We start from the raw sequence: 15,197 nt of genomic DNA on the forward strand, positions 1-15,197 counted from the left end.
GGAAGACGCAGAGGCCGCAGCAGAGAACTGGCAGAGGAAGACGGACAGCGAGCGGCGGAGTGTAGGAAAGAAGAAGAAGAAGAAGAAGAAGAAGAAGAAGAAGAAGAAGACGAAAGAGTCGACGGAGACACGCGGCAATAAATAGAAAAAGGTATCAGAATAAAAGCCGACAAAAGTGAAGCAGGACGCGATAATAAATCAAGCGCTCTGACCTTAGTCGGGGCTGATGGAGGACGGCGGGGGGGGAGGGGGGGGTTGTGTGGCAGAGCGTATGTTGTGTGCGTGCGTGGTGGCGGTTAGAGGGCAGAACGAGGCCCCACTTTGCCCATATTGACTGCAGTACCATGTGACTGCTGTGATCATTAATGTGCCCTGATGCCAACGGGTATCCTGATGACCCACATCTCAGCAGTCCACTCTCTCCCTCTGGCTGCCACCCAGACCAGACCTCTCTCTCTCTCTCTCTCTCTCTCTCTCTCTCTCTTTCCACTTTCTCCACCAGCAACGAGGGCTATCGGACTTCCATTTTTACGGTATCCACCAAAAACATCATACTGTTTGAAATCACAATTTTGCTGCATCTATTTATCTACTTGTATTCAGATGACATTTGAAGTTTAGAAACGTTAGCTTATTTGGTTAAATGAAGCAAAAGGTAAGTTTCTAAAGGTGAATTTTGTTATCTGGAGAGAGACGTTGCTGGATTGCAGTTAACAAATACGATCACGCTATTATTCTGTCTTGAATCAATCCCCCCCCCCACAAAAAAAGAAGAAAGAAAGAGAAGAGAAGAGAAATCTCACACATCTCCAGAAAACATCCCCTCCCCTTTTACGCTCTGTGTTTCATTCCTTCCCATTGATATGGATGAATCTTCCCTCTCCTCTGTGAACGATTTTGATTAACGCAAGCGACTCGACTGTTTTATCATGTTCATCTTGCGCTTCATCCACGACGCCTGGTTTTTAGCAAGACTTTCTTTTTTTTTCCTCCCCCCCTATTTCTTTTTTTTTTTAAATAAATATATATATTCGGAGCACTCTAGTTGGTCTGATGATGTGCTGACTTCAGCTGAGCAATTTTTTTTTTTGGGTGAGTTTTCACTGACCCAGTAAAGTACCTTTGAAATGTCCCCCCCCCCCCCCCCCCCCCCCCCCCCCCCCCCCCCCCCCCCCCCCCCCCCCCCCCCCCCCCCCCCCCCCCCCCCCCCCCCCCCCTTCACCGCCTCCCCTTCTCGGTTACTTCCCGTCTTCCTAACCTCCTGTAATTCTCTCCCACTCCTGGTCTAATGCTATTTCCGAGTTCAGTCGGCGTCCCAGTTCCTGCATCTGGCAACGCACTCGCCGCCTATTACTCCCCGAGTCTATCTCTCACTTGCACTCGCATATATAAAAATAAATATATATATTTTTTAAAAACACGCCGTCGTGAAATAAGCGGTCCCTGGAGCGCGCCGGCGACACAATCCTGCCCCCAAACTGCTGGCGTTAACAGATTTTGACACGTAAGTGAACGCGAGCACCCCAAAAGTCTTAGACACGCACACGCGGGCCTGTGTGTAGGGGGTGGGGGGGCTGGGGGCCCACTCCACTGCAGCAGTGGAGTTAATTACCCCATACGATCAATAATTCATTACGCTGTCAGTTTGTGTGTCTATGAGTCTCCGTATGTGTGCTGGCATGTTTTGAGTGCACGTAAGCATGAACACCAAACTCTCCCAGTAAGCATTTTCTTTCCCTGAGAACGGCAGATTAAGAGGATTGACTCCGTAACGGATTAACCTCTATGTGTGTGTGTGTGCATGCGCGCGCGCGAGTGTGTGTGTGTGTTGAGCAGGATCAGAGAGCCCCGTGTATGAATTGATTAGCCTAAGAAGAAGCTCCTCTCCTTCCTTTTTTTTCTTTTTAATTGACCACATCAGCACTTTTTCCACCACAGGGAGGATACATGTAGGGGCCCGTCTGTCAAGGAAAACGCGACACCGCCCCTTTAAGAAGGGTTAGCTGTCACTCAACGCATCGCTCTTCGGGAGCCTGCTGTGTCAGTGTGTCCAACATGATAGATTGTGCCTGTGTGTGTCAGCAGGACTTCGGCTTTTAGCCGGAGCTTCTCGAGCAAACACCAAAGCCCGGCGCATCCATTATCGATACAACTAATAATGTTTACGGAATAAACATATATGCTAAAGGAAAGAAAGATAACAGCGTGACACGGGAAGCAGAAACGCAAAAAACGACCAATTACCCCTGCTGGAAGAAAGTATTCGCCCACTCCCTCCGTGTCCTTTCTCCAACTGAGATCCTCAGGGGTTTACAGGAAGGGTAAGCACGTGTTACACACACGTGCGCGCAGTCACACGTGCATAGCCATACGCATATTGTTCAGCTACAGCAGGGGGGGGGGGGTTTGACTCATGTCCCCTGCATTAGATCTTGCTCAACGGAGGGCTGACGTTTGACACGGACACACATGCTCTGACAACAGGGCGCCGTCACACCGCTCACAGGCTTGGGACGCTGACATGCGAGCGCACTGTCAGCGATTTTGTGGAGATGAAATGACATTTAGGCGTTTAGGCGTTTAGCGATGGGGGGGTCGCGGGCGAGCGCGTCGGCAGATGTGTGGAGAGAAAGACATGAAGCCGGGGAGGAGGAGGAGGAGACAAGAGAGTGGACAAAGTGTGAGAAAGGGGCTGATTTTTTAAAAACGGATTTACGTAAGGAGACGTAAAATCTCGAAAACGGAGAGACGATAGAGACTTTATCACCCCCCAGTCCCGCCCCAGATCTCCTACCTGTTTGCTGTACTTGTTCCCAGTCTGGCATCCGTACTCTGAGCACTGGTCCGATCCCAGGGACATGGCGTCCGCGTTGCCACTGCCCCCGCTGCTGCTGCTGCTGGAGCCGGCGCTCCCCGCGCAGCCCCCGCTTCCCACAAAGGTGTTGGAGGGCGGCAGGTCCTGGACCGCCTGGTGCTTCTTGCCCTCGGCTGGGGGGGAGTGGGGCTGCAGGTTGACCGCGGGGAGAGGTGAGCTGGATTTGTAGTGCCTGGCCAGGTCCGGGCTCGACTGGTGCCTCATGCCGCCGCCCATCCGCGGGCTGCCGGGGTCGCCGTCCATGGCGCAGTAGCGGGCCGCCAGGCGCTCGCTGGCGCTGCTCAGATCCTCCTCGTCGTCGTCGTTGGCGTGCCGACGCAGTCCGTTGACTGTCACGATGCCGCTGTAGAGGGATCGGTCCGCCTTGCCTCCTGCCGGCACCGCGCCGCCGCCGCTTCCGTTGCGCTTGTCACGCCGGGGTTTGCGCCCGCGGTCCGAGCCCCTGCCGCGGCCGGCCTGCGGCAGAGTGCCCGGAGGACTGAAGAAGTCCTCCTCTGGCTCCTTCTTGCCGGCCTCGTAGCCATTCTTGCCCTGGGCGCCGCACTGCCGAGCCGTGACCACGAGCAGGATGACCAGGATGACCGCCGCGGCTCCCGCCAGGACGCCGATGGCCACGCTGAGGCGCTGTTTCCCTAACGCGCGCTCGCTGTCCGGGTCCCCTGCGATGTCCAGGGACAGTGGAGCTATGAGACTTCGGGCCACCTGGGATGGAGAGGGGACAAGAGAGAAGAAGAAGAAGAAGACGCAGAGTCAAGAAGGGAAAAGCAATAAGAAGAGACACACCATAAATGAAGGAAAAATAAGTCCAACTGTGGCTCTAAAAGATGACACAGTGGGTGCGAGCCACAGAAAAAAACATCAAACAGCATCTTCCACTTAATTAAACTCATCAATGCGTTTTAGTGGGTGAGCCTCTCCATTATTCCCCGACACATAGAATGTCACTAAATATATAATTGCTCTTGCTTCCCAGTTGCAGCATTCCAAGTAGCGCCTTTAATTTCTCTGCTTGTGATCTCTCATCATCTGCGCCGGTACGGAAAATGCCTGGGATTACGCCGTTTAAAGCTGATTAAAAGAATAAAGGGAAACTTGAGGGTCGGGGACAGTTGGGAAGAAGAAGAAAAAATAAAGTAGGAGAAAACAGTCGATAAATGTGCGAATAGAGGCAAGCAGACGTGTTGCGACTATATCCCCCTGAACACAAACACGTCTACTGTCTCGTCAGCGAACAATGGCCCCTATTGTAAATGATAGCGTGGGTGTGGATTTGCTGAGGATTTGCTATTGCAATTTCTTTCGTACTGAGAGCTAGATGGACACATAGAAGGCTACTGCAAAAGAGAAAGAGAGAGAGAGAGAGAGAGATTGAGAGCCGCCACGTCCTCTAAGTCTCTCAGGGCCTTGGGGTGCACTGGACAGCGAGGCAACGACCGTCACTCTGAACAATTTATATCGTGCTCATAAAAATGTTTCCCGTTTTTGGGGTTGTAGATGGAGGAGACAAATAATGGTCTTCCATTATGAAGACACACACACACACACACACAGACACACACACACACACACACACACACACACACACACACACACACACACACACACACACAGTGATCTTCGGAGATTGTGCTCTATTAAAAGCATCATTACAAGAAAGTGTGTGATACCGAAGCACAAACACAGCCATTACTGGTTATGGAGACTCGCGCCACAGGAGACAATGAGGCTGTGGAGTTCTGGTCTGCCGAGCCCTGCTGGTAATACGGGGGCAGGGTCATGAATCTGAGTATGTAATATATAATCAATACATGGCTACTGTGTTGGGGAGAATCCTTATCCGGGGACCAGACGCTGAAAAGTATGCATGCACCTACTCTGTGTGTGTGCGTGTGTGTGTGTGTGTGTGAGCTGTCCATTAGCGAGACGACTCATTCCGCAGTCCTGACACCTCGTCTCGGAGCCCCGCGTGACAATTCCTTTGGCCTGTCAAGGCTAGGAAATTATATACTCGTGTAATCCCTGCCGCCTTCGCAGCGCCGGGTAATAAAGCTCCCAGGGAGGAGCGCGGGAGGGACGGGGAGTGGAAAAGGTGAGAGAAGTTGCATTTCAGCCCCCAACGGTGTGCAATAACTAAATAAAATCTACTCGCGGTTTAACCTCATTGGAGTGTGACTCCAGAGCGCGCCCGGGACTCGACTCTTACGTTATCCAAGACGTATTACGTTATCCAAGACGTATTACCCCCCCCCCAACCCAAGCTAAGAATGGGGCCGCGTCGTATTTCATTGTTTCATCGCCATCTATCTCTGGGTTAAGTTTCATTGTTTCATTTTTGTGAGCGACTTGTGTTGCTTCTGTTTCATTATTCTGCTCCCAGTGCGGAGGGCCCTCTCTCCGCCAGGCTCCGCTCTCTAGGCCCTCAGCCCCATTGTTCTTCCTTCGCCCTGCAGTACTTGCTTTTCCATTCTCATTCTGCTGGGCATCTCTCTCTGGCGGGCCCAAGTCAAGTGCAGGCTATGTATAGGCCCGCCCGAGTGCAGGTGTGTGTGCAGCCTGTGTGTAGAGACGGCTAAAGTGTTCAGCGGCCCTTTCGGAGTGCATCCTTCTGACGCATCCCCAACTCCCAGCGGAATCTACCGTTCTGCTGCATGGGCTTTTTTGTTTCATCCATCCATCCATCCATCCATCCATCCATCCATCCATCCATCCATCCATATTTCCCACTCTCCAAGGACTCAGGTTATCTGCGTTGCCAAGGCGGTGGAGCCCCCCTCCACCCCCAACCGCGCTATTGACCGAAGGTGCCTGATCTGGGCTGTGGATCGATGCGTGACAAGAGGGAGCTGCAGTTTGGCAGCACTTAGCCAGCATTTATATTCAAAAGAAAGCTGATTGTACATATCTAAAAAAACAATTCCCCATTCCCAGATTTTTTAAACAACAACAACAACAACAACAAAAACCTCTCTTGATCTGAGATGAAACAGTGATTGTAAGAATGTGAAAATATCCTCAATAAAGAGGCTCAATCGGATCCACAAGGCAGCGCACTTCCGACGTACACAGCACCTTAACGTTTCCCCAATGACAGCCACGGCTCGGAAATCACGACTCCTCCCTACCAGCTCGAACCCTGCAGTATCGTATTCTGGCTAATTACCCAACATGTGGTTCACGCGGTATCGTTTGGATGGGAGAGAGACTGGAGTCATTCACCGCCGCGGCGCTGCAGCGGCAGCAGACGTTGCCCTCCCCTAATTACATCTGGCATCCATCCACCACTCGGTTTGACTTCATTATGAGATGGAGGTATTCGCTCTTCAATGACTTCTACTCAATTACTCTGCCGAGTTCCTCCATACAAACTATACATATTGTGATCAAAGGCGGCTTTTATTCCGACCCGGACACATTACACCCTATTGTTCCACTCAATGGCCTCTGCCGTTTAGGCATGTTGCGGTTAATTCCGCCTGTCAACAACATTGTTCCCCGCTTACCAAGTGTTCTGCTGTAATCCTCACCAGCTTGATTGTTCAATTTGTACTTTTCATTCCACTCTCGGGTGACATTTATGAGGTGTTTTAACACACTGGCTGGTGCTCGAAAATGCTACACCTTCTTTCCATGCAGTTTGCGTTCTTAAAAAACAAAAACAACGTGTGCAGTAAAACACAACCGATTTTTGGACGCCAAGTTGTCTCTGTATATGAAGTGAGTCAAAACTCTCAGGCCATGATTACGCAGCATTTTTCTCCTGCCAAAACACGAGATTTAGCTGTAAGTGCCGAGGGTCCCAACAACCCAAGGGGCACACAGAGTTCAGTGTTACTGTGGTTGCTATGCTACCGCCTCGAAGAGCTACACAGTAACATCTGGGGCTGGCCGATTGTTCCGTCCGATGACTCATCGTCTCTCAGTGCAGTGGCATCGTGTGGAAATCACAGTTTTTGATTATCATTGTTATTTCTCTGCCATTTCATTTATGTCTATTAAAAAGGTCTTACGGTCTCGGTATAAACACTTTATACCATGTGGTTATTTTTTATATATAGACTGTTTTTTTATTGACTTATCAGAAAACGATGTTATATCGTGATACATATCGAAGTATGAAATTACCTATATTGGGATAGAAGATTTTTGGACATAACAACATGTCCTCATAACAGCACTGAAAATGAGAAAATCAGCTAAGGTTTGCGCTACGCACTTGGAAACTTCCAATCCCCGAGGGCCTTCTGCTTTTTCACGAGTTCAAACACCCAGGGAGGCACCGCCAACATCCCAGCATGCACAGCTTGCAGTCGGGAGGCACCGGCTGCAAACATCTGCACCGCGAGGAGTGCCTTCCTCGGAGAGCCTTCCTCGGAGATCCCTATCTGGGTTTAGACAGAGTGCTTTTTAGCGTGTTGATAAAAAAGGACCCCATCAAGGTATTCGAGGAATTTCGGGGGTGCCGAAAACAATCTTTGTTTCACATTTTTGAGAGATTTCGGCCTCTTATCTCTCTCCCCCTCAAATGTCCCGGCGCTGACTTTCGTTTCCCACACTGTTTACGTCATGTTACATGCACAGACCTGACAGCTGAGTACCTTTTCCCTCAGAGAGAACGTGTTCTCAAGCAAGTTTCAAGTGCGTGCTTGTGTGTGTGTGTTTGGGGGGGGGAGTGTTAAAAACCACAGTCTGCGAGTCTGAGAGCAAACACAGTAACCACAAGGCCCCTTAATTATAAGTCAATACAAATGACTTTGCCCATCAAGACCCAAGTTTTAGTAATTATTACCTGCCAGCAATTAGAGCTTCGTTGAATATTTTTTAAAGCTTAATGGAAAGTGCATTTGATTAATACAATGAGGGCAGAGGAGAGAGAGAGATTTCCGGTAGCGTAATCTACACTAAATTTCCACCGAATGGTATTTCTGGTATCTGCAGTGAGTCGAGTCAATTGCCTCTTCACCTCAACGCGTTTCATGTCAACGCTAACCTAGTGCTCAAGTGTTTTCTTTCTCTAAGTTTGCCCACTTCTGCAGGTTCTGCTCAGAGTGTGCTGCATCGAGGCTCATCAATATTCAGGTCCATCGTGGAGAGACACTACGAAAGCAAAACTTCTATTCAAATGAACACGTTTCAACCTTTTCTGTATCAAAAAGGCCCAAACTGGGACAGGGCCATCTCTCTCTCTCTACCTCTCTAACACACTCACCCCTAATGCTCTCTCTTTCTCTCTCTCTCTCCCTCTCTCCATCTCTCTCTCTCACCGAATGCTCTCAGCTCGGTTCAATGTACCATAAAAGAAGAACCACTCAGTGATAACACTTCTTTCAACCACGTGGTCATTATAAGAATGCATCCTGGACAAAGAACACTCAAACTACAAAGAAGCAGGCATTGCCAATAGGCCTCAAAAGAGAGGAGCGGGCTTCTTTATCCGGGACAAATATAGACGCAATTATTCCCTCAAAAATGGGCAGAAAATTGCAACACCATGCGGCCTGTGGAAACTGTGCCTTCGTGTGATTCTGTCAAGAAAATAATCTTCTTACCGGTTTAGTTTAAACAGCCACAATCAGTTGTCATTACCGCCCTGCGCCATTGTAATGTGTCTATCAGAGTGACCATTATGGGAATGGATCAAAAGACAATATCATCACGGTCATTATGGGTTATCATTACCAACTCTGTGGAACAATAGAGGTCCGCACACACTCCAGAATCGCACAGTGGATTTCTTTCATTCAACTTACATGTATTTTGATATACTTCACTTGCTGTGGCAGAAATCAGACAAAGACATCTTTAAATACGAAGATTACCTGTGCATCCACTACGGTGGCGTTGGCCAAGCTCTCGTTGATGAAGACATGGACCATGGTGGTGACACAGAGGGAGGGAGCCCCGCTGTCATTGACCCGGATCACCAGGCGATGCAGGCCCCTGTGGCGCCGCTCCAGAGGTTCCGCCAGGGTGATCACCCCGTTGGTGTGGCCGATCTCAAACAGTCGGAAGGGATTTCCCCCCACGAGGGCGTAGCGAAGGTCTGCATTGGGGCCGGTGTCTGAATCTACGGCGGTCACGGTCCTGACGATGGTGCGGGCACTGCTGGCGGGTGGAAGGAGGGTGTAGGACTCATTGGCTGGGGACGTGATTGAGGGGGCGTTGTCGTTCTCGTCCGTCACGAAGAGCGAGACCGTGGCGGTGGCGGTTTTGCGCGGCTCCCCTCCGTCCACGGCGCGGACACGGAAGGTGTAGGAGGAAAGCTTTTCCCGGTCAAACGATGCCGAAGAGAAAATAGTTCCTGTGTTGTTCTCGATGGAGAACACCTCTTCTTTCTCTTTCTCGCCGTCTTCGCCGTCCACCTTCTCCCCCGCCTTCTTCTCATCGACTCCATCCATCTCGACGAACAAACTGATTTCCGCGTTCTCGCCTTCGTCGGCATCGGTCACGGTGACCATGCCGACCGGGCTGTTGGCGAGCAGGTTCTCTTTCACGTAGAATGTGAAGATTTCCTGGACAAACTTTGGCGCGTTGTCGTTGCGGTCGGTCACCTGAACGACAACTGTGGCGGAACCTTGCAGGGAAGGTGTGCCCTTGTCCTTGGCAATCACCCGGAGTTCGTACCTCTCTCGCAGCTCGCGGTCCAGAACCCCGGTGGCACGGATATCTCCATTATCTGCATCGATGTAGAATGGCCCGTTTCCAGCAGGTTCCAGGGAGTATGCGATCTCCGCATTCTTGCCGCTGTCTGCGTCTGAGGCGACAACAGTGACTACCCTTTCACCAGGCGAGTTGTTCTCAGCGAAGTGGACCTCCACGACGCTCTGGGCAAAGGCCGGGGCATGGTCATTGATATCCACCACTCGCACCGTCAGTGAGCTGTTGCTGGACAGGCTGGGGCTGCCAGAATCTACAGCCACAATGGTGACGCTGTACTCTTTGGTGGCCTCGTAGTCCAGCAAGGCGGAAGTATGTAAAAAGTATTTTTTCTTATTCCTGTGAAAATAATTAGAAAATAGATTGAATGAATGTGGTTGCAAACATAGACAAAAAATAATACAGATATTGTCAAATGAAAATACTAGTGCTTCTCCTTTTAGACAGTTAGCTGACATCAGCAAGATATCGGTAGACTAAAACAATATTTTAACAGTAGCCATTGTGTTGTTGTATATGGGGAATGTTCTATTATATGCTAACAAAATGCCAAAAATAGTAAACATTTTGTTTTAATTTCCCAGATTCCATGGTGACATTTTAAAGGCCTTTACACTAAAGGGGCATGACGAATAAACCACGCAAAAATGCAAACCGGCAGCTATTAATTTACAACTTTTGCAACTCTTTTTCAATAAAAGGTTCAAATAGATTCATGCAAAGGAATCCTTTTCACCCAGAGCAGCGTCTGGAAGTCTGTTTGAGTTAAACTGTTTTATAGCCTTAAGTGATATTGTGAGCTGTTTTATCAAGTTTCTTTTTATCTGAGTAAATTTGAGTTCCAATTCTGTTAAACAGCTACGCAGTGTCCTGTTTATGTTTAGGGCTTTTATTGTGAAAGGTAAGAATGGAAGAAGGGGATCTGGCCTATGCTGCCTTCGTCAAGGTTGAAAGGACAAATAAAGTATGTTGTCTTTTTTTGGACCACAAAGCCTCTTTCTTGTTGTACACTGTAGTTCATATTGTGAATATGTCTGTTCCACCCGACATCATTGGTTGATGCTTGTGGTGCAAAAGCTCCGAAAAATTCGACCTCGTTCCGGCAAAAAACTTACGCCCCCCCCTTTTTCGCTGCATAATATTCACCACAAAAAAAGCCACACAACTCCACATTCGCAAAGCTGGAGAGATTTGCTTTAAAAATGTCTGAAACCCTCAATTGATCGTGAAAGTGGTGAGCAATCAATTTTCTTTGAATCGATAAGCCAACTAGTCCTTTTAGCTCTATAATCCTTTGGTCTTTAAGACACACTTGATTTCAAGAGATCTTGCTGCAGAACTGCAGACAATAAGACTGGGGAAACTGTGACAGGTTAAACCTACTAATGAATTTGCTAAGGACTTATCATGATTAGTACTTTGACTGAGACTTTCTTTCATCAAGGACGGCCCTAAAGTCAATTCAACAACCAGCCTTATTGCACAGGTGTCATTGCAGAAGCAGTGATATCTGAAGATGGCCTTATATTTCCCTTATTCTCTCAATTCAATACCTTTAGGAAACCTCTTTACGATTGACTGAAGGGTGATGGCATTTACAGCCTGCACTGCAGTAGTAATATAACTAAGTAATATAACTAAACACCCTTGCGTTTAATGAACATTTATGCAAACAGATTGTATGACATTCAAACTACTCTGTAGCCTGGGCGAATGAGTGTGCACCCCTTGAACCAAGCTGAAATAAAATCTCAACTCAACAGCCCTCCACTCTCCTCGGAATTTGCTGGGGAAAATAGAAATTGTAGTAACTCCCTCCTGGAGCAGTAGTGTGGGTGAGACTTGTAGCAACCGCATGTGTAGTTGTCATGGTTAGAACATATATATATTCTGAACCAGAGGCTGGTACTGTTTTATCTGTTTATGAGGGGTTACCTTTGGTTTGGCTCACCTGTCAAAGGCTTCGTCTGCAGGTAGGGGCGGGAGCGCCGTTTCGCCAGCTGGCTTCAGCGTGAATGGGACGTCTCCCACGACAGTGCACGTCACGGCCCCATTCTCTCCCTGGTCTCGGTCCGACACCTGAACCAGAGCCACGGGCGTGTCCACCAGGACGTTCTCCGGCACCAGCGCCGCGCCGTCTCGAACCGGGATCCGTCCGATCTTTCGGATCTCCACAACGGGCACGTTGTCGTTTTCGTCCCGGACGGCCAAAATCACGGTGGTGCGGTCGGTGCGGGGCGGCTGACCCCGGTCTCTGGCCGTCACCGTGAACCTCAGCTGCGCCACGTCTTCCCTGTCGATCCTGTGGAGGACGCTCAGCCACCCAGTGGCCTCGTCCAGGCGCAGGAGTCGCCGGACGGATTCGGTGGCCGCTCCGAAGACGTACTCCACCTGCCCGTTGACTCCAATGTCACGGTCGGAAGCTCTGACCTGCAGGACGGGCGTACCTGGAGGGGCATTTTCTGCCATTTCCGCCTCGTACGTGGACCTCTCAAACTGAGGGCTGTTGTCATTCACATCGGTGATGGAGACCCGAAGCAGGGCTTGGGAGGAACGCGGTGGGTTCCCTCCATCTCGAACCCTGAGGACCAGCTCGTAGGAGTCCTTTTGCTCGCGATCCAATGTGCCTTTCACGATGAGCTGCGGTTGCTTTTCGCCATCTGGTATATCTGCAACTTGCAGTTCGAACACAGTGCTCCGGGGTCCTCCTCCGCTATCGCCACTCCTACCCCTGCGGTCCCCGATCCCCTCCACTCTTCCGATGGGGTTCCCGGCAGCCGAGCGTCTGGTCGAACTTGAACCTGCCCCACCGTCTTGGATCAGCTCATAGCGGTCGATGCCGTTCCGTCCAAAATCCCTGTCTGTCGCTGTGGGCAGCAGGTAAAGGGTTCCTATTGGGCGATTCTCCTCCACCGAGAGCTGGAGCACAGGTGAGGGGAAGGAAGGCGTGTTGTCGTTGATGTCGGTTACGACCACGCGGCCCTCGAACAGGTCCACCCAGCTCTGCAGCGGGCCAATCACTGACACCTCGAAGTCCAAGAAGCACTCATTCTCATCAAATATCATCTGGCACTGCGGGAGCTTCTCCCGGTCGATGCGGCGCGCGCCCGTCGTCAGCTCACCCGTCACGTTGTCAATCTTGAAGAACTCGGAGCCGCTCTCCAGGGCGAAGGTGACGTCCCCGCTGCCCGTGCCCGCCGTGAGGCCCAGGTCGGCGGCCACGTTTCCGATCTTGACGTCGGGCGGGCCCTCCTCCGCCACCCGGTACCGGAGGGCTGAGTCTGCGCCCGGCAGCTGAGTCAGCAGCTGCAGCGCTAGGACCACGAGGCTGAGAGCCTGCGCCGCGGAGGAGTGCACTGCACCAAGCCTCTGCATGGCTCCTTCTTCCTCTCTCCTTCCCCGCTGTCTGCCTCCGAGCCGCGGCTCCTCTCCTCTTTATTGGTGCTTTGTGGTCCGGTGCCGGCTGACAGCGTGGGTGTTTGATCTATCCGTTTCTCACCTTCTTCTCTATGGCTCTCTGCGGACCGCCGCCTGAGGTCCGGGAGAAGAGCTTCCGCACTCTCACCGTCCAGCGGGGCTCCTTTTCTTCTTATCCTCCTCCTGGACTGTTTTTTATTCTCTCTCCAACTTCAACAATAGTAATAATATTGTCCACAAACATATCAAAAAGCCCATTCTGCTGCGAGAAGAAGAACAAAAAAATGAAGAGCCAACTAATTCACCAGCGTTTGATTAAATCCACTTCACTCCTTCTTCTCCTTTTCCCGTTAAACCGGAGAGCTGTCTCGCTGCCACGCGAGGACGGTTATCAGCTCATAATGACATTTGTAAGATTTTTTTTCATTATGACATTATTGTATTTTTTTTTTTTTTAAATTCCAGTCACATGTGGGACAGCAGCTTTTCTTTTTTTTTTTTTCCCACAGTTCGAAACTGCAATGCAGCAGCACACAAAAGAAGAAGAAGGGAAACACAGAGCTCAGCTCTCCGGACGCCGAGGAGAGAATGAACTCACGTCCCCAAGGAGAGCAAAGGAAATCAGTTTTGGTAACCAAAAAATAATAATAATACAAATGTAATAAAGTCTCTAGGATGCTGCTGCTGCTGCTTGGATCTCTTCTTACCTTCTGTTTTTTCTCTCTCTCCTTCTTCCCCGCAGTGGAGCAACGTGCCAAGCCGGAGAGGATTCCTTCACGCAAGTTGGGAAGGAGACAAGAGTGCTTTTCAGAGCGACTTTCTCCCGATAGGTTTGATTAGATTTTCCCCTCATCAAACGGAGAAAAAAAACAAAACAATTTCTTTTTAGCCTCTAGAACGGAGATTCCAACCTCCTCCTCATCGTCGTGAAAAGCAGCGTAATCCCCGGCAGCCCGTGTTCGGGATGGATGTGTCGGTGTCGGACCGAGTGGAGGAGATGCGTCTTTTTCCAAGAGTCCCGCATTCTCTCTCTCTCTCTCTCTCTCTCTCTCTCTCCTCCACATGCGCCTCCTCCTCTGGCTTTTTTTTCTCTCCTCTCACCTGCACTGCTTGGGACTGCTGCTGCTGCTGATCTCCAGCGATGCTGCAGAGACTCTCTCTCTCTCTCTCTCTCTCTCTCTCTCTCTCTCTCTCTCCTCCTGCTACTGCAACATTTCTTCCCCGGCCGCGTAACTCGATCGCTGAGCTGTAACGAGAGAGGCAGCAGAGGCGGTGTTGGGTCGCCCGTGTGGTGTGTGTGTATGTCGGTTACCGGGGACAGAACCCCCCCCCTCCCCCCCCCCCTGTCATATGAAGATTAAATGGCTCGGTGTCCCGGCTGCTGACAGCTCCTGGTGGGAAAATATCTTTATTCACACATTTATATAGAGGACAAAGAGAGACAGGGGGGGGGGGGGGGGGGGGGGGTCTGGCTTTAATACATGTCAGCTCAGTGGCTCAGTCGTGTTTCTGCTGGTGCAGCTATTTAAGTGTGGGGGGCTTCATTCATCCTTTCCTGAAGCAGGCAGAGATGGTCACTTATCGCCTACTTAACGCGATGTTCATGGCCCACAGTAATTCATACAATAGGCTACACCAGTCTAATGGGAACTACTGGAACCAATATTGTAATGGTCAAACGCATCAATAATATATATAACACATATATGGACATTTATTTATTTATAATAAATATATAAATATATCCAAATATTATTTTACTTACACTTTTCCTATGTATTTTTTTTTTCTTAAAAAACTGAGTCGTGTTTTCTGTTTCTTTGTTGCCAGTGTCCTCCCCCTCGTACACAGACACACGCACACACGTGCACACGCAGTGCTGTGAGGATGCTGTTCTCTCGGCGGACCGACCTGCTCGGTGAGGAGCGCATTGCAGCATCGGGTCTGCTGTACTGAACACCACCGGGGCTTCCTCCTTGTCTCATCCTCCGGGACCAGACTGAGCCTGGCTAGAAAAGTAGGGAGTCCCCCCCCCCCCCCCCCCCCCTCCCTCTCCCACACCCCACCCCATATTGAACCGAGTGAGAGGTCTGTGAAGCAGCTATTAGTGAACAGTTTATGGCTGTGCAGAGAGTAAACAAAGACCGGCCAACTGCAGAGAGAGGCCTCTCTCTCTCTCTTCCTTTTCCATCTGCTGCACCGAGAACAACTTGAGTGAGTGTGTGTGTGTGTGTGTGCGCGCGTGCGTGCG

At 50.2% G+C, this 15,197-nt stretch overlaps 1 protein-coding gene across 1 annotated transcript in view; it reads right to left on the reverse strand.

Moving 5' to 3' along the window:
* Window positions 1-12,904, reverse strand: part of pcdh7a (protocadherin 7a) — a 35,172-nt gene extending 22,268 nt beyond the window's left edge. Inside the window, 3 exon segments of the mRNA XM_034535184.1 lie at window positions 2,795-3,577; window positions 8,692-9,868; window positions 11,481-12,904. Of these exon segments, the coding sequence (XP_034391075.1) occupies window positions 2,795-3,577; window positions 8,692-9,868; window positions 11,481-12,904 (3,384 nt within the window).
* Between the last annotated feature and the right edge of the window lie 2,293 nt (window positions 12,905-15,197).

This window comes from Cyclopterus lumpus, chromosome 1 (genome assembly GCF_009769545.1).
Source record: "Cyclopterus lumpus isolate fCycLum1 chromosome 1, fCycLum1.pri, whole genome shotgun sequence".
NCBI lineage: Eukaryota > Metazoa > Chordata > Actinopteri > Perciformes > Cyclopteridae > Cyclopterus > Cyclopterus lumpus.